General features: G+C 42.5%; 1 protein-coding gene across 11 annotated transcripts in view; it reads right to left on the bottom strand.

Moving 5' to 3' along the window:
- Window positions 1–20,060, bottom strand: part of NRP1 (neuropilin 1) — a 162,470-nt gene that overhangs the window by 33,622 nt on the left and 108,788 nt on the right. For 7 of the 11 annotated variants that reach the window (XM_058297697.1, XM_071215438.1, XM_004476149.4 and 4 more), the window contains 4 exons: window positions 16,672–17,003; window positions 12,615–12,759; window positions 9,520–9,624; window positions 4,878–4,937 (listed from right to left, as the gene is read on the bottom strand). In XM_058297697.1, the coding sequence (XP_058153680.1) occupies window positions 4,878–4,937; window positions 9,520–9,624; window positions 12,615–12,759; window positions 16,672–17,003 (642 nt within the window). The remainder of the gene's footprint in view (window positions 1–4,877; window positions 4,938–9,519; window positions 9,625–12,614; window positions 12,760–16,671; window positions 17,004–20,060) is intronic. The other 4 variants (XM_058297698.2, XM_058297699.2, XM_004476151.4 and 1 more) reach the window with 1 other exon arrangement.

Here is a 20,060-nt window from a genome sequence, read left to right as displayed (position 1 = left end):
ATTAGAGATTGCCAGTGACCCTCAGAAGTCTAGAAATGTACTTTGACTTCTTGCCTCATCCTGGAATCTGTCTTTTTTCCCACACTACCGTTTTATGCTTCTAGATCTTAAGTGCCAGGGTAGAAATCTCTGAAGCAATTTCCTTGAGATTAATTTTTTCTTCTGTGCTTTATAACAGGTCAATTAATTTAACTGTAAGTTTAGTTTTTTTAGGTGAATTTAAAAATTTGCCTATAAATTCTTTGCCCCACTTAAAACCTTAATGCAAGGCCATGTGAAGCCAAACACAGTTAAATAGCTGTCTATTTTTATTTTGTTAATGTTGAAAACATTTCCTTTGGAAACATGAATGGATTCCCAGGAATGATTCATCTCCTGTATTCTCCAAAGTGTTATTTCACTATGGAGTTTCCTAGGCCTATAGCCTTATGTTTTACTCAACCACTTCGTCTGGAAGCCTAACTTTTTAATCATTGGTAGGTGGGAAATCATTGATGTTTCAAATTTTTTGATAAACTTTAGCTAACAATAAAAAAATCTTAAAATAAAATCCTCATGCTTCTGGACATCCCACTCCCACCTGCCTTCCCAATATGATATACAGGCCTCAATAGCACTTATTTTCTCTAGTCGAGGAGGGTCATGGGTACTCGTCGAGTTTAGACAGTCCACAAGATGGCAGCATTGAGACAGAGAGAGGAAAGGTACCTCTGGCGTCTCGCCAATAAACTTAAGCAAGGGGCCTCAAAACAAGCCTATGCGCATTAAGGAAAGTCTGGAGTAATATGCTGGATTAGGGGCAGGCTGAGATTCTATCTCGTTTTGAACGTTCCTTTAATTCTGCCCAAGTGTTTAACACAAAGTGGTTTGCTTTCTCCTCTGAACCCCAGCCCTCATTGCCCCTCCCTCACTTTAACAATGGCACTTGGAATTTTAATGGGAAGATTGGTGAAGTAGATAAGGATGATTTTCTTTGCATTTCTTGCTTCCAAGGAACTCTATGCAAGTGCTGACGTCAAATTTTGGAAGGAATGCACTATATGAATTGTTAAAACTGAGCAGGATGAATTTCCTCTTCCAATGACAACAGGACCTCTCAAAGGGAGAACAGGGTCAGCTTGGGAAAGCAAACTAGTAAACCATATGATAAGACATGATATATGACATATGGTATACACACACACATACATAACGCAAACACTTTCAGTGCATGGAATGGGCTATATTTCATAGCTATAACGTCATCGGAGAGATATATTTTATGTCTAGTCTATCATAACCTAAAATAGGACCTCCAAAAGCACGAGAAACCCTCCTCACGATTTACCACACTTTTGCACAGGAAGACTGAATTATGCAGATACAGCAGAGCCAGCTGCACACTCACTGAATGGCTGAGCAACCTTGAGTGTTACACGTCCAGGGCCGTGGAATGCTCTTTTGCATAATAATCTCAGGTTAGAAAATGTTAATATTGGAAAATGTTAATGCATGTGTGATTTTGTGTTTTCTCCTCAAATATCATTTATAAGCCATGCACATACAGGAGGTCAGCAAGCCATACAGCTCACAGATTCTTGGTTATATTTGTCTTGTTAATTCATTAGATTTATTGGATAGTACAGAAAGGCACATTATCTGTTATTCTGTTAATATTCTGATATCATAAAATATCTGAACTTGGATGTTTTTCTAATGACTGGGACTTGGAATGCCTTTGGCTGAAAGGACGTTGTAGGCATTTTTCTGAGTTCCAGTCAGCCTTTATCTTCCAATGCCTTTTCCAATCGTAGGAATTCAACAAGGCAGACTGCTCTTGCTTTCAGTATTTTACCGCTATTTTGTGCCCATCATCTAAGTTATGGCAGTCTCGTTCATTTAACAGAAATATTTTGTGCGTGCATTTTTTTAAAAAGTGTTATTTTTTAGGGGAGGCAGTGGAGTAAATGGCTCAATGTTAAAGATTCATGCCTGGCTAGAAATACCCAAAAACATTTTAAGAAAGGAAAAGCAAGAATAAGAAAGAGAAGAAGCAAGGACAGAAGAAGAAGAGGAAAAGGAGTAGAAAGAAAGGGGGAAAAATGAATGAGTGAACAAAAGAAATATATATGGGACTATTGACCTTTAAATTTCAAAATATTACGCAGGCCCCGTGGCTGCACAATTCTCATTAAATTCAATGGGAATAATCTGGCTAAATCCCTTCTTGACTCTTAAAAATAGCAGGAAACAATATTCTAAACTTAAAACAAATTTATAGTCTCTGCGAGCAAGCGCCAGCTGTGCTCACTGACCCTATCTTGCTTGCATTTGAATCATTAACACCATATATGCACAAGGATTTAATTTTCAAATCTGGTATTCAAAACTTCCATTGCCTACGCTAACTCCCTTCCTCACGGACTGGGTCTTTCAGTTCAAACCAGTGGAGGAGCAGAGGCCCATGTAAGCATAGGACAGGGGTGTCCTTGGAGCAGCTCTGAAGAGCCTCAGAGGGTAAGAGACCTTGCAAGGGGGTGATCGAATAAAAACACAAGGTTGGGGGAGTGCGTGTAGCTCAGTGGTTGAGCTCCTGCTTCCCAGGTATGAGGTCCCAGGTTTGTTTCCCGGTACCTCCTAAAAAAAACAAAACAGAACACAAAGGCAGGGTTCTCATCTGTTCCTGGCAAAGCATAGTAGACTTTTATGCATCTGATTACAACTTAGCATATGAATAGTGTAAGCTCACTGAGTTTATTATATTGATAGGAAACCTCAAAATGAAAGCTTAAGTCTTTGCTTGAGTCTACATGACTGGCAAAATCGGATTATGATGAAGGTTGAGGTGCCTGACTTGCTGCTGCTTGAGAAGATGCTTGAAGAACCTGAGACCTGTGGGAGGCATGGGAGGTATCAGGCAGCAGTCAGGTGAGCTGGCAGTGGGTACCCACTCAGTAAGCCAGCGGGTAGACCTGGTGCCTGAATGCCAGGCGCATGCCAGTGGCTTAGCTAGAAGATGACAATGAAGAGAATGCCTCCAAAGAAGGTCAGACAAACCACAACCCACAGTTGAAGACTTGCAGCCCAGATTCATGACTCACATGATGGAGAAACAGTTAGGAAACGAAGGTGATTTGTAAAGTCCTCTGTGCTGACTTGGTAATCAAAAACGAATCAGACCACCCCTATCAGTAAACCATGTGGTCAGCCCTGAACTTGTTCAGGTGGGGGTACGTTGCATCTTACTGACTCGGGTCTTGTACAATTGCCCTCTGACCACAGGTGAGCCTGTGGATTGACCCCCTTGCCCTGGAGTCCCTCTGTGAAGGCATCATGCTGAGCAAAATCAAATGAGTCAACAAAGTCATTCCTGCTCTGAAAGGGTAAACCTGCAACAGTCAGGGGAAGATTGACTAGTTTTTGAATCTGACATAACTCCATTTTCTCCACAGCTGCTGTTCACCATTTGTGGTCTAATTATCCCTCATTCTAGAGAGATGAGATAAAAACAAGTTAGTTGACAACGTTGTAGTGCCTTTAAATAACTCTGGCAAAAGAAGAAAGGGAAATAACAGCTACAACAAGTGTGCCAATATCGGAACTTCATTGACGCATCTCGCCCTCTTCCTGTTACAAAGGACGCTTCTCTGACTATCCTTCACCTATAACCAGGTTCACAGCAAAGAACTGTGGGGACTGGCGGAAGCAAGCCTGGAGCAGAGCTTCACTCTTGGCAGAGCCTCAGCTCTGCGGGGTAGCTGCCTGATCCCCAAAGGTCTCATTCTATCCCTTGGAAAGTTGCTTGTAGGTCTACAGAGTTTCAAAAATTAGGGGACAATTCCTTTGTTTTATCTTTTGGCCTTTCGGGGTGCTTCAGCTTTGTGGGAGTAGGAATCCCATCAACCTGACCTACCACAGGAAACCTGGGGTTACGTTCAACTGAAGAGAACTTTGGTTCGCGGTTTAATCAGGTCATCAGTGACCGTTTCCTTGAAGGAAGCGTACTAATTGGAGCCGTCCTTTTCACGTTCTGCCTAGCTGGGCAGCACCACACAGTCGAGGAAACACTGATACACATCACACGCCCTATTAATGGAAGGCTGTGGAGGCGAAGGCCGGGTGGGCTATAGTATAGTAAAGGAAACGGGAGGAGCTGGAGAACTAACCCGGTCACCTTACTCTAATGATTACCTTCTAAAGTAGTTAAAACCTCTGATGGCTTATACTGACGGTCTCCCTCCCTGTGTGTCCACGGGGAAGAATTTCACAGAATACTGACACGACACAAAAGAGGTGGGAGGGCGCCGCTGACCTCTGATAAGAACAGCCCAGGGCTTTCAAAATCGTCCCACTTTTCTATTAATAAAAGGAGGAGGGGGGTGCAGTCCCTAAACCTGCGCCTCTCCTGCGCACAGTTATAGCTGTGGTTTCCCGAACCCCATTTCGTGGCACGCCCACTGGAAACGCTGTTGTAAAACTGCCAACTCGGTGGCAGACAACACTGACAAACTTTGCCTGTCTCGGTTTTGCAGGATTGTGATGAAAATAAATAGTCAGGCTGCTGCCTGTGAGATTTCCTTCTCCTGGAGTTTGCAAACACAGTCTATGTCCTAGATGTGCTGAGTTTAAACAAAGTATGTTCCTCAGTGCCTTCATTTGAGAGCTGGGATTGTCACCATTTGGCAATTACTGATGGAGAAGGAAATCTCACTCCCTGCTGCATATACATGTGGATGAAAGGAAGGAAATATTTATGGCTCATGCTCGGAGACCAGATGCTCCGTGGCATCTCTCCTTCTAGGACGCTCAGGGAAACCTGAAATGGAGACACGCAACAGAAATTCAGGGGAGGAGGGGCATGGATGGAATCTAGCACTTTTTTATATTGAATATGATACCTGATTGCATGGTGCTGTCTATGACTGTTGGCTTCTCTGTGGTCAGCAGAGCGGTGCCACCTGAAAAGCAAAAACAGGGGCATGCAACATTGAGAGCAGGGAAGCCTTAGTGGTAGATAAGGTGCAGCACAGAAACACTGTAAGCTCACACACATCTATTAGAGGCAAACGTTTTCCAAAGAAGATCCTATTGTTTCAGGCCAGTGACAGGAATTACGTTACTTCAGTTTTACTCACCACAAATATCAAATTCAAATAAACCAGGATTTCCCCACCCAACGCATTTCTTATAAAGCATCTAGGCAGCGTGGCGAGTTTCAGACTTTGTTGTAAGGGCATTTTCTGATTCCCGTTGGCAGGCAATGAGAAAAGTGAAAAGCAGGGGCCTCTGGGTGGCCTTAGTGACGTGGGTATTGAACTTGACCTAGACCTCTAAGCTTCAAATAACTTTCCAAGGTTTCACATGTGTGCCTGCAGGGAAATTGCAAGGCTAGTCCTCACAATCTATTTTAAAAACGGAACGTTGAAAGTGAATGGCAGTGGTCCTATTTTTTTTTCCCCTTAATTGGGCTGTAGTTGTTTATTTTTCCTAAGGACAAATATTCTGCCCAGTATGCGGTTTGGAGAAGCCGCAGGAGGCAGCAGGAAAAGGGGATGAGGAGAAATATTTCTTCATAGTCCCATGGTGCTGTAGGATAGAACAAACAGCACCTTGAACATGGCCAGCTTTCAGCCAGGTGGGTCGGCTCTGGAATTCCTGCTCGGGGGACAGGTGGGAACCGAGTCAGGCTCTGAGTTAGCCTCCATTCTTCCGTATTTTAGCACGTCTGGCTTCCACTCTCCATCCTTCAACATCTGGCTGAAAGCACTGTCCTCTGACTTGCCCAATCATAAGAATCACCTAAATGCATGTCAAAATCACAGATTCTTGTCCACCTCTGCACCCGCCCTAAAGGCGAATCAGAATCTGCAAGGGTAGGGCCTTGGTATCTGTATCTTTGAACACTTCTTAGGTAAGTCTCTTAATCACCTCAGTTTGGGAAACACTGATTTGCTGCTTCTTAGTCACTGGAGAAAGCCATTTCTCCTGCGTGTCTGCGATGCAGCAGCTCGTGGCCTAAGCTAATCCATCTGCCATCCCAAGAGATAAAGTACGGGCTCTGGGTGGACCCAAGGCTGTCACGAAAAGTTCTGGGAGTTGGTATAAAGTGCCATAACTGTACAGTTTCAGGTAGTATCAATCAATAAAGCTTACGCTGATCTCCATTCTAGCCAGGCCCTAGGTCAGGATCCCCAGACAAGAAATCACTTTACAGATCCAGATCACGAATCAGAGAGTGGTAAAATCGTGCCCTTGGAATGGTCTGAAGATTTCTGGGCTAATCAGCTGCAGCATCAAGTCATGCTCCACCCGCTCTCCAGGTAAATATGCTGGGTGAGTAGGCACATATGTAATGTGGCCTCACTGAGGCAGCCACTAGAAAGAAGGAATTATATATATTATGGGTTAAGAAGGTGAATCTATAATGGCAGAATTGGAGGGAGGCCAGAATACATTAGCATTCTGTTCCCAGTGGCCTTACAAGGAGAATGACTCAAGGTGAAAATTCACTTTTAAAACCCGATATGCATTATCAGTTTTGTTATAGGTGGGGAGCCAAATTCCACTGTTGGGTACACACAGCTCCAAAGAGAAATTTGGCCTCCCGGTGCCTTTGAAGCCAATTATATTATCTAATGACTTCAAAGGCATTTGCAAATGTGTAACTTGTGCAGTGGTGAAATTTCACCTTGGCAGGCAAGTAAAGGAGAGCAAAATCTCTCCTCATTTCCAGGCATTTGGTACCGAGAATTCAATGTTGTTCGGAAGTGTAGCGTTTTGCTACAATCCTTCTCCCCCTCTGTATACAAATAGGTCACCCCAGGAGAAAAAATTAAATCAACACCATCTGTGTTAAAGAACTAAAAACCGCTAAAGAGAATGCTGAACTCAATTTCCACGTTCCCACCAATCAAGGTTAAAGTGAGAATGCTCTTGGTTGGGTTTCATTACTCTGAAGCTCCCAAGTCTGCGAGTCTAACAGTGAAGAGCGTGACAGAATTAGCCGAGAAAGAGCAGGCTGTGGGTGGGTAGAGGAGGCACGAGATTTAGATATCGAGAGGTACCTGGGTGAGGCGAGGTTTTTGTTTCTTGCCAATATTTACATATGAGAGCATCCTTTTTCAGAAAAGGATGACGAATACCATCATAAAGCAAAATAAGTTTTTTTTTTTTAAAAAAAGGACAAATTGGCCTTAATGCAATATATGAGATACCTTCTAAAATCATCTCTTCTTAATGGGAGTGTGGGGTAAATATTATCAATACCTCCAGAGATTCTTAATATATATATATATATCTATTTACTGACGCAGACATGCTGGACTGAGAAAATAACTTTTTTTTTTTTGCCATGGTGATAAGTTGAAAAAGAAAAGAAAAGAAAATTAGAATGATTTTTTTTCTTTCTACCCAAGAAATGGTTCTAAACACTGTAGAGAAAGCAAAACCTTGTACTTTTAAAGGGTTGTCAGTGTTTCCACTATAAATGACTCATTTTTGTGGTTTGTTCCTTGTTGCCATACACAATTTGCTCCAGGCCAACATACTTGCCCTATTTTATTCAAAGGCTTCAGTTTCAATTGATTCAGTCATGAACTAATGCAAAAATGAGAAGGTTGGTTGTTCTGATATGAGGAGTAAATCTGAGGCTTTGTTTCTAATCAATATTAACTGACCACTTTAGGGTTTATAAAGAAAAGAACCTCACCCACAAGAGTGTAATTGAAAAGGATATACAGTAATTGCTGCAGTCTTTTTCCTTTTTATGAGGAATTTCACTGCGGATGTGTGATGGGGTCTGCAAAAAGCCTGGGGTTTGTGGCAGAGTATTGACAGGTAACCCCGGGAAGGATCCAAAGAACCTCATTCATGGACTGGGATTCTGCTTTTTACATTGGCTCTAGGGATTTTCAACTTGACCTTGCCATCTTATACAGACGATATCTCTGCATTAATGAGAGTAATTTTTGTGGCTTGTGGCTACTTAGAGACAAGATTTGTCTTCAAAAGCTCACAAAAATGTAAGGTGTTGGTTATGTGAATGTGAGTGATTATCCTGGAAATTTGGAGGGAGACAGCTTCGGGAAGGTGGGATTTAAATGTATACCCAGTTCATGGTACTAAATTTCTGAGCTAGACTTTTTTTACACCTTATTCCATCTCAGCGTGCAGAGCTCTCTGTTCCTTCAGAGGAGAGCTTTGAAAGTAATTGAAAACGGACTGAGACATTTCCTTCAAGATTTTACACTAATGCTTTAGCCAATACCATGGTGCTATTATTGGAGTTAGGTGAAAACACCTTCAGTTTCACCCGTGAAAATTAATTATTTTGGCTCACCTTGTCCCTTCTGGGTAAAACTACAGACCTGCATCCAGAGGCTCACGTTTAATATCTGAGGTTTGGGATTCTTAAAATGGGCGTCAGATGCTTTACGAAACTGCATTTTGACCTGGGCAGCAGCAAGGGTCCATGATACCTTTTGCAAGAATAGGGGTGAAAATCCTAGTGCCTTGGCCAGTTTCCCAATGGTGTAATCCCACTTCCCCACTTGGCTAATATTTTCTCTGCCATTCCAAGTGGAAGAGGTCACTTTCTCGTGGTCAGGGTTTTAGAATGCTATGGAGCAATACTCCAGATTAATCAATGAAACACTTGACACACGCCATCTCTGATCTATCTGCTAGTTGGTGGTGACGTGATGTAACCAGGAGTGCTGCCTTTGTAAATTTTGCTGTAAAAGGACTTATAAAATCCTAAGTGAAAAGCTGCACTTTATGACATTCTTAGGATGTTTCTTTTAGTTGAGGTGTGGCCAGCTGAATCAGGGTGGGTTTTAATTCTATTGCCAGAGGCTCTATAAGAGAGAAAGCTAGAGGGAGGAGGCAGAGGCTGAAGGGCAGTGCACCTCACCACGTGATGGGGAAACCAGGGAAGCCAAGGGGTCCCAGACAGCCAGAATGCAACCAGACCTGAAGAGGCAAACCTTCCGGCCTCTGAAACTGTGAGCCACTAAATTCACAGCCTATTGTCAAAACAAGAAAAAGCTGCATTCCTCGTTCCAACCTCGTTCCAACCGGATGCCATGAATCAGTTCAATAAAGGATCTGCTCAAATAAGTTTGTCCTCATTCAAAAGTGAAAAGAAACATTAAAAAATGTGTGGTTGTGTAGGGGTGATGCCTGTGTTAACAGATGGGTAGAAAGGGAGAGGGGAGGGTAAGATACAGAGGACTGCTTTAGCATACCCAACCATGGATAAGCTCTCAGTCAATTAGGATATTCTTAGCCTCCGGCTCTGGAAATGGCTGAAACTGTTGTTTCAAATGGCTGTGGCTATGAAGAACATTTGTGTACATGCATGGCATGAGAGAGATGAAGATGCACAGGTTCTGAAGGCTGCCTCCCTCCCTGGGCCAGTTCTGCCAGAACCCTGGTGCTCCACCCCCTGAGGAGTTAGGCTAATAGAAGCAGGCACTGGTGGGTCTCTACTACGACACGAGCTAAAATGGTACAGCAATGGGATGAAGATGGTTTCTGCACCTGTGAGCTGGAAGTCATCACCTGTTCCACTGTGGCAGTTGGCCTGGTCGTCATCGCATTCGTCCACGGGATTTCCGTTAGGAGTCGTTGGTCCAGCCGTTGGTGCTGAAACAAGAGCCAGGGATATTGTTTCATATTATTTGTAAGCTCAAGCCTCTGGCTGTTGAGCCTGCTAGGGCTTTTGGAGAAAACTCTCCTCTGTCCTAAGTAGGCAAGGTGCCTGGTCTGCTTCTCTTCCAGGAGCTAAATACACTTGGACTTTGCAGAGTGCATAAGGAAACACTTTGTTTTGGTGTTTGATCCATATCTGCTGAGTAGAGCTGTTGGCCTTAACATTTTGTACATCGTTATCATCATAAACATACCTTTTCTGAAAAGCTCCTAAATCCTCGTGGGTTAGTTATTCATGACCCTGGAGTTGAGAACTTTGACGATAGAGATTTTTTTGGAACTATCTTTCTTTCCATTTTCAAGGTGCTAGAGAATTCACTTGTCATGAATTCTATTAGATTCTTAGTATTTACTGTTTGCTAAGTCTATATTATAATTTGTGAGGTTTTTTTTTCCCCCAAAGGGAATCCCAACACTCACTTTTAATGCAATATTATTCTTTTTAATGGGTCATTCCAGTTCATTCTAAGTAAGCTTCTCAACCTGTGGTCCCTCTATTCAGAGCAGGTGTCTGTGAGTAGTTGTCTCAGCTAGTCAGGGGTCATTTTACTCCTCACCTCCCACAGGGCTACATTCCACTGTTGGCAGGCATTCCCATATCTTTGGATTTGTAGTTGAAAGGTAGCCAACATTAATCAAAGACGGCTTTTGAAGTCCATTAAATTTAGTTTGGTCTATTCTACTTCTTTTTCCTTCAGCCTGTTACTCATTTTTGCAATCTGTTTAATATTTTACAGTTTTCGGCATTGCATTTCACTTTATAAGGCTTGAGATAATGTACATTTCTCTTGATGTCTGGGCACCAGAAAAGATGCTGGGAGTAGGGGGCCTGTTCTCTTACAGCTTCTGGCCAGTAGAAATGTGCTGGTAACTGTTGCTTTCTCAATAAAATCTGACACTGTTTGTTCTTGTGATTCAGTTCCCAGCAGTTATGACAAATGTGGAAGTGTAGTAAGTTTCAGCTTCCTCAAAGGCCCAAGCACAGCCAACAGCAACTAGGAAATCACCGGGGGCAGGTGACACACACACCGTCTAGGCATGCAGGGCAGGCTTTGCAAAATGCTTGCACGTGTGCTCTGGGCTCTGCCACCACTGAATCCACAGCATCCGCTCTGGCAATCCAGGCCTTGTCCACACTAAGCTGTCCTTTCTCTCAACAATGTGCATTTTACACACTGTCTACTGCTTTTTCTGCATTCCTTATTCTAGTTATAAAGGAGGGATTCTGCTTTGGAAGAGGCCCTGGATGATGCCGAGATCAAAACTGAAAAAAGTAGAAAGAGAAGGAGTTTTACTTCCCCATTTTATTAGTTGAAAATATTTGACTTTCTGTGGCGTCTACTCCTTTCTTAAATGTAAGTGCTAACACAAAACAGGATGGAAGCTCATGGAAAGCTTTGCTGTTCCTTAGCCTCTTTCTTTATCCCTTTAGGAGTCTTTTGTAGAACAAGGCACATGGTAGATATTTAATAAGGGCCTGCTAATTGATTTAAGGAGAAGAAATACACTCCCTGTTGCCAATTGTGTTAAAAGCTTTGACATTATTTTCCCAGATGTTGGTTTCTCCTATGGTTCGGGGGCAACATCCTCACTTTTGTGGGCCCTTGGAAACATCCACAGGCAAATCACTTCACCAACAATTTCCACCTCCCTCCAGAGTTGACGCTGGCAAACTGCCACTGGCCTCAGTCTTGTCAACCATCTATTCACGCCGCCTCCTAAATCGGGGTTCCCTTCCAGAACCCAGGATAAAGGCCTGCACCATAGCAGCAGCCTCCTTTTCCAGATGACCACATTGCTTAGCAAACTGAATGAAAGTGTCCACAGTTGGTGCTGTCCGCCCAGCCCTTCTTTTTCTTGGCATCGTTGCCAAAGCCCTGGCTCACGGTCGTCCTTAGTCTGTGTGGATCGTCATTAGATAATTCAGAGTTCTGGGACATGATTACAAACATGGAAACAGCTACATAGTAAAGACTGGGAGATAATGGCCTGGTTTTAAATAAACACATAGAAAAGTAGCTATGAATTATTCAGTAGTAGGATGATTTATAGCCCAAGATTTTGCAGTGTGTAAGAAAAGTTTTATGGCATTTCATGTGCTCGGGAATGTAATTAGATTTGGGTAGCCCAAAACAAATAATTTTGGAAACTACCAGAAGAATGTGATATTAAAAAGGCTTCTTCCAAACAACTATGAGCATATGCTCAATTGATTAACATCAGGGCACTGACAACAGTCATTTTTTCAGCTAACCTGGAGAGAGACCTCGTTGGGAATGGGACAGCTGGTATAAGGTTGCTCATTTATGCCCAAACCTAAGGCAGATGGGGAGTATCCTGCATGAAACCAATAAAGGGTACAATGAGCAGCCATCATATCATTATTTTCAAACATTAATCTCATTCACTATATGTTAAGAAATGCAGAGATGGCAGTCCTGAGGTCACTGAATTCATCATTGACATTACCTCCATGCCATCACCTAGGTTTATTATGCAGCAAAGTCCTTAAACAGACCTCCCAGCACTATGGTATAAATTAGTTCAAGTAAAGTTTTGTTTCTCTGCAGTACCTATAAACAACAACAGCAAAAACAAAAGACCCAAGATGATGCACTGCTGCCTCAGCCTGTCAAATGCTGTTTCCTGCTAGAAGGTGGCGGGAGCCAGCCTCACAGACAAGAACTTGGACCAGAAATAGGCCTCAGCATGGCATTGAAAGAGGCCAAAGAGACAAGTCCACAGGATCTGGGGAGGGTTCTGCAAACAATCGCGGCAAGGGTGTAATTCCTGGTGTGTGCCAGCCTGCTGAGCCCCACTGGCTGGCAGGCAGAGGAAAGGGTGGCAATTTGTGACAACACCATCAGGGGCATAGATGCATGAAAAAGGAGGGAAAAACTAGAAAAGATGCTAGTTCCAATTACCTTCCACTTCACAGCCCAGCAGCTCCATTCGTAGCCCTAGTCCGCCATGAGTGGCTCTCTCGGGATAGATCCTGATGAATCGTGTGGAAAGAGGTGGAAAAGTCCGTAGCTCAGGTGTGTCATAGTTGTTGTTGCCCTCGAAAGACTGTGAAGCATGAAAAATACGGGTTTTAAGAAAAACAAAGCCGTCCCTTTCAGCAGTTGTTTCTTCCTTCCTCTGGGACTCTTAATAAGGCAAAGAAATGGGCCTGATTCTACCAGTCCATAAGTGACTGACAGTCTTAAATAAACCAGAAGAAAGAAATATCTAAACCTTCCCCAGGAAGTGACAGATGTCATTTCTTAGAACCTTCAGAGAACGTGCTGAAGCTACCCGAGAAGCTAAGGATTTAATGAGACACGTTTTTAAATGATACGCTGATGTGTGCCCTGGCGAAGTGATACCTTTATCACTTCTCTGAGGTGTGGAAGATAGCTCAGGAAGAGAACTTGCCATTTTTCAGAGCTCATGAAAGACAATGCATTTCCTATGAGCACTCCTGTTAGAGCCTGGTTTTGCTGAAAGTTGGCCCTCTAGAAGGGAGAGGAATTAAACCCCTGAAGGAGGCACCAGTGAATTTAACCTAAGGCAAATGATGTTTTCTCAGGTACTTGGGTTATTCCAATCCATCAAAACTGCTATTTACTAAAGAAGTACCTGCTCACTGACAGTAAGTAGCAAGCGTCCTATTGGTATGCTCTGAGACCTGGTTGAACTGCAGCACGAATCTGCATCTCTTTTGAAGTGTATTCCCAATTTGAAGTCACTGTGACATTTTTCAGGTGCTCCGTCACTCATTGCCAGTGCTGCTGCTAGATTATTTTACTTCCTTTTTTAAAAATTGACAGCAAGATCAAAATCCTTCAGTGGAAACATAGGGAAAGGGAGCAATGACTAGACCTGTTTGCTTTTCCAAAAAATGCCTAAACCTCTCTAAACCCTCTTTCTCTAACACCATGCTTAATCCCATCCAAAATGGGAGGAAGGGGGAATTAGAAAAATTAAATAGTCTTTTCACAGGGAATGTCCCTTTATATATCAAACACTATGTAATGTTCAGCGTGCTTTAAAAATATAAACTCATTTAATCTTCAAAATGACTCTGTGAGGTAAATTCTATTATTACCTTCATTTTATAGATTAGGATCAAGTCATTTGCTTACAGCCATATAGTAAGTATCAGAGTCAGGATTCAAATGCCAGGGAACTTAACAGGTGCCCTTCAACCTCTACGTTGTCTCTGCCCTGAAAAATAATCTAGTTTCATCTCCTTTTCGTAGATGGGAACCCTGAGGTCCAGGGAGTATCTGTGCTCAAGGTCACAAATGTAGTTTCATTAAATTTGATGCAACTTGTTCTTCCAAATCCGGTTGGACAGATTGAGTAGCTGGCCATTCCAAGTCCACACCTGTCAAAAGCAGAAAACATGCCCAATCTCTGAGTCAACTCATCATGACCAGGATAAAGGAAGACCCATTCAGTGATGGAAATGTTATGACCATAAAGTACAAGTGTGTAAGTGAAGAGAGATTGGGCAGGTTGTCACATAACCAAACAACTGGGGGGTTGCCAGGTTCTGGAAGCAGAATTAATTGGCTTTTCCACCCCACAAAGTTTCCAGGAATCCAAAAGTACATGGTGAACATAGACCTCTCCTCCCAATGAAAGATTCCTCCTATTGTTTTCAGGAGTAAACTCACTATTGGGGTTCTGCACTCTTTGATGGAACTCCAATTACTGCCTAAAATGAGGATCTGGCATAGATTACTGCTAGGTCCAATTAAGTTGTAAGATACTTATGATAATGAAAATATCATCACCACACATGCAAGTTCTATAAGTGGTAACAGAGATCCAGAGATCACTGACAAGAAGTATTCATGTAGAATCCCAGGCTCTTTTGATTTTAACTTGAGAGAAGAATTAACCCAATGTAAATACGTTGTAAAAGCTGGCAGTGGTAAGTTCAAAAGAATATTAGCATTGAAAAACCATAGGGAACTGGGTTAACTTTGATAACCTAAGATTGCTTGTGAAGATCTTGACATTCTTTTACTAACCATTTTTTAGAAGAAGAGGACTTTGAGTGTTTGGATTTCCTGTCTTTTCTTCAAAAGTCGTATTATTTCAAAGACTCTGTCTATTATGCACTATTTGGGAGTAGGGGGTGAAGAAAAGGAAAAAAAGGATTTAAATTCCAATTAAAGTGTTGTTTTATTTCACGAAACCGATGGCTCATTTCACTCATAAATAAAAGGCCCTTGGCATCTTAAGCAGCTAAACTCCATTCATAAATTTAAATATAGAATATTTTAAATACCTTCATAAAATATTAAAGTAGGTGTTGCTCCTAAAATGAAGGTTTTACCAGTTTCCTTTTTCATTTTAAAAATTTTATTTCAGTGGGAGGCCATGTTAGGAATTACAGCCTGGGTTCTATACTTAATTTAGACGTTTTTATGAGTTTACATATCACAGGAAGATGAGGATGGATAGAGTCACACGTTAGGAATGAAGTGGAACACATCTGACCAATCCTGAATTGAGTTTTTTTGTCGAAGGTGAAAACGAGGTGAAGGCTTCAGGTGGGACGGCCCTCTCCACCGCTGTACTGAACAGAGTGCTAGCTTGTGCTAGTCTGAGACCTGACTACGGGTGCGGGTGCTTGGATTAGATAACAAAAGACCGGGAAGTGGATGAGGCAGCCTATCAAAAGCATATGGTGATTTGTTTTCTTTCTCTCTTAGAACTACAGTGTTGAGGAACATGTCAAAACAGCACACCCTTCCACCCGGCAGCAGTTCCAAGAAGCTGTTGATTTGCAGCATATTCACACTTTGGGATGAAATCACATGCTCCCTGCGCAGCAGAGGAGATTGGCTCTTTGGGGAACTCTGGTTTCTGACATTTATTTTACTTTTTTTCTTCACTTAAAAAAAAATTGTATTCACAAAAGCAACAGGAGAGATGGAATGGACAGGAGAAAGAAGCTGGCTACACATAGAAGAAAATAACACTGAAAAGCATTTAGAAGCTGAAAGTTGGCTGAAGAAGTGATGGGAGAGAAATCTTAGATCTGAGAAGGCACAGCCCTCCGGAGGGTGGGGACTCTAGCACAGGGAAGGCAGAGCCATCTGGGGTGAGTGGAGGCTGGGAGCAGGCGAGGTGTATCTCCTGCCTGCAAAGCCTGTGGCCTGAGTCACCATTTTAAGCCACGGGAGTGAGCGTAATAGTCCCTCCAAAGAACTAAAAAGTTTTTTCACAAGGGGAGTAGGTCGGGGGCAAAGCAGGGATGGACGGGCTGGCAGCAAAAGGCCAATTACGCTGGTGGTCAGAAGTATCATCCGCTGCATGAAATTCCCACATTGCAGACAAAACCGAACCTTCTGCTTGTCTCTGGATTGATTACTTATTTTAATCCCAAACAGGCTTCCTGGCCGCCCAGTGTACTTCTGGGCCCCCTTTCCCAGTTAGTGATGTGTGCTTGGGAAATGCAAATAAATTTAACTATCGGCCTAAGTAAAATATAATTTTTGACGTCTATAGAAAAAAAAATCATCCCATGTGTTCTGGTGAATTTCAGAATATTTTTACATTGAGATTCCATTTCCTTTTTCACTGGGTAATCAAGAGCCAAATGCAGTGTAGAAGATTCCAATGCATTTAAAAACGCCCTTAATGCCGGGTTGGGTAGGAGAGGCTCCTCCCCATGGAGCTGTCCTCCTCCTCTCCCCCACCCTTGCTGCTGCCCTATCTCCTGGAGACCTGCTGAGCTATCTGGGGTGACCCCGCCCAGGGGAAGGTGACCAGCAATGCCATTCCTATTCTGTGTTTATCTCAGTTGTCACTTCCAGCCCGCCATTCCAGAATCGGGGGACTTGACTGGCATCTTTACCCACCTGCAGTGATCTCAACGCTTAAAGGAAAGAAGAAGTAGCACTTCCTCAGGATTTAAATCAAGGACCCGAGGAATGGCTTCCGCCCTGGGGAGCCACTCCCTCCCCCAAGACCCCTCACCTTGGCCTTGCGCTTGCTGTCGTCCATGATCATCTTCCAGTCCGAGCCATTGTTGCTGTACCCGATCTTGAATTTCCTCATGAACACCTTGTTCTCCCGGTGCTTCCCGCCCTGAATGATGACGCCCCTCACAATCTTCTCCTCCCCCAGGTCAACCTGGAGCCACTCGTTTAGGTAGGGGTGAGGCGCGGGTGGCAGCGCCCAGCCGGAACGGCTGGTCACCAGGCGGATATTTTCAGGCATCCAGTTTCTCTCCCCTTGGTTGGATGCTGTAATCTGGGAGTCGGAAATGAGTCCAGACACCATGCCCAGCATTCCAGAGCAAGGATAATCTAAGGGACGGGGTGAAATCAACAGGTGAAATGATTTTCCGGGAGACTCCACTCTTAGAAAAAGAGACAACAAAATTTGAATAGAAACATTGTTTTTACCCACTCATATAATTTTTTAAATCTCTGGAATATTCTCCATTGAACTAGAGCCCTCTCCCTTTCAAACCTTTCTTCTGCTCTTTCAGAACTCCTCTCCCTACACTCATATTCTGGTAAAGAAACTCTTCAATAAGAACATCTTCTTCTAGGTTTAATGCCAAACCTTTGATGCCCCACTCTCTTTGGCAGCCCAAAGCTATCTTTAGATCAATTATAGGCCCTGTCCAAATTCATAGTTTATGATGGCTTGAGAGATATATAAATAAATAATTCCAACAGCAAGGGAGTTGCTAAAACAAAGGTAAAAAGAAGGTGATGAGGTGATGAGAAGAAGGTGAAAAGGAGATAGAGAGAAAGAAAGTTCTTGACTCAGCTTGGAGAGGTAAAGAGGGGGCTTTCCAAAGAAGTTGGCATTTGGATTGACTGTTGAAGGATTATGCCTGTCTTTGCTCTTGGCTGTCCCCACCCCCACCCCATTTCTAATTATGCTAGGATCTTTCAACAGGAACATCCTTTTGTCATCTCAAATGTACCATGTACAAACTCAAACAGTCCTCTTTTTCTTGACACTGAATCCCTTACTGAACCATGTATTTTAATCAGTGGCGTCACTGATTTTGTGGTTTCTGCCACAAAATCTTGTTTTTCCCTATTTTACATTTTACTTTTTCTACCAAATCTTGCCATGTTTTCTTTAAAAAAGAATAAAGTATCTTGGAACTGCCTCGTGGCCTCCATTTCTTCTGACATTACTCTGACCCAAGCTCTCATGGCCAGAGTGGGAAAATGGTGTCCTGGTTGGTCTTCCAGACCCTCGGCTTGCATCAAGGCTCCACGTAACTGCCAAGTGATTTTTCATCAAACCTCATCTTTGTCATGTCCTTCTCATGCTTAAAAACCTTCCACGACTCCCCATTAGCTATAGGATGATGATTAACATCCTCTATCTGGCATTCAAGGCCCTCATTTTGGGTTTACCCTATTCATCTACTCTTATTTCCTACTGCTGATTGTAAATCCCGGCAAATCTATTTTCTTCTTCTAGGGATGATTCCCCTCATGGCTTGTGCTCAAAATGTTCCTGCTGTGTCCCCTCTCCTACCTCTGGCAGAACTAAATTCTGACCAAACTCTAAGACCCAGGTTAAGACTTGACATGAAATCTTCTCAAAAGACCCTTGCCTTTATTCTGAGCTCCCCTTTCTCAAAAATATGATGGCATGGGCAGTCAGCAGCAGAGTTCAGTTGTACACTCTCTTTGAGATATTTTAGGTGTGTTGGTCTTCCATCCATCTCTAGATTATAAATTCCTCAAGGCAAGGAACAGCATCACACATCTTTTTACATCTTCTGCAGTCACCAGCAGAATGCTAAGCACAAGGAGCGCATCAATCATCTATTAGATGATTGGTGACTTCATAACAACATGTCCAATATTTCAATGATTCTTTCAAAATTGTGCATGGAAAATGTTCTCCCAATCAAGGACATGCACAGGAATGATAGCTTATTCTTCTTTGAAACAATTCATGTCTGCATTATTTAATCAAGGTTTTCCTTAAAAATATAATCACCCAGAGAGGCCTGCATCTAATGCAATTACAATACATGGGTGTTACCAGCTGAATGTTAATACTTACTTTCCACATGAGTTGTACAGTTTGGATCATGTCATTTCTATACTCAAACCTGGAGTGTCTGCTCACCTAGGAACTCTGCATGTCCTTTCCCACTTTCCACATCATGTCCTTCCAAGGTCTCTCCTCTGTCCTTCTACACAAATCTCTTGTTAGAGTCAACTGAGGTGAATGATTTCTTCACTTCTGAAGAGACTTTCTCACATTCTATTCCCTCTGCTAGCAATTCCCAGGTGTCTTGCCCTTCCCACTATCTGAACCTCTTAAAATTTTCACCTGTTTTTGAATGCCACATCATTATTCAGTTTTTCCATTTCTCCAACTGGACATAACTTTCCTTTTCTCTTCTTCTTTACAGCACTTTATCTGTGTTTCTTGTACTTTGATGTCCATATTCCTTTCCATGGGTTGCTGTTATTAATCTCTCCAGATTTTAAGTCTTTTGAGGGCATGAACTAAGACATATTTTTCTATTTCCTATGATTCATTGTGCCCTTTTTTTATACATAGTACTTGCTCAACAAATATTTGTTAAATGAATAACTTCTTAATACAATAAAAAGCAGCTATCATTTTCTTATTTTCCCGCAATTCAGCCACAGTATTTGAGAATAAACTCACTGGGGATTAAAAAGAGATTTATAAACACAATTTTACCAGGCAACTATGAAACCATAATGTTAAAAATAGTAGTCACATTTGTTGGCCACTGTGGTCACACCTGCCTGGTTCAAAACCAGCTTTTATAAAGACAATATTTAGCTGGTAATGGGGAGGAGATGTCATTTGAAGAAAAACATAATTATCTTGACCATTGTAAGGCAAGCAGAACCTTGACCGGATTAATGTCCTTTCTCTAATGCTGAGCTGGGGGGACAGCAGTTTACAGAGTCACTCAGTTGGAGATGCCTGCCCCCACCCAGCCACCCCATCCAGCACCCATAGTTAGACAGTTACTCCTTTTGAATGTCTGCCTCATCCGAAAACACAGTGAGGGCACTTTGACTTGCCATTAACCCAAAACCTCAATGACTCACTTCTAACCATGAGGTTAGGAAATTTTTATTAACAATTCAGGGTGTGAATGAAATGTGAGGCTCTAACTCCATTCTTCCAAGGTGGACTAGCCCAGCTGTAGTTTGGCTACAAGTTGAACCCTTTGAACCCTCCATATTTAGAAAACAAAAACAAAAACAAAAACAAACCCAACCCAAACCAACTCAAAACAAAACAAACAAAAACAAAACAGGGTGCCTAGCTACATTTGATTTTTAGAAAAACCATGATTTTTTTTTTTAAGTATAAGTGTATCCCAAATATTG

This window comes from Dasypus novemcinctus, chromosome 5 (assembly GCF_030445035.2).
Source record: "Dasypus novemcinctus isolate mDasNov1 chromosome 5, mDasNov1.1.hap2, whole genome shotgun sequence".
NCBI classification, from domain to species: domain Eukaryota; kingdom Metazoa; phylum Chordata; class Mammalia; order Cingulata; family Dasypodidae; genus Dasypus; species Dasypus novemcinctus.
Note: the sequence above shows the minus strand (reverse complement) of the source record. Positions and strands in the feature narration are given on the sequence as shown.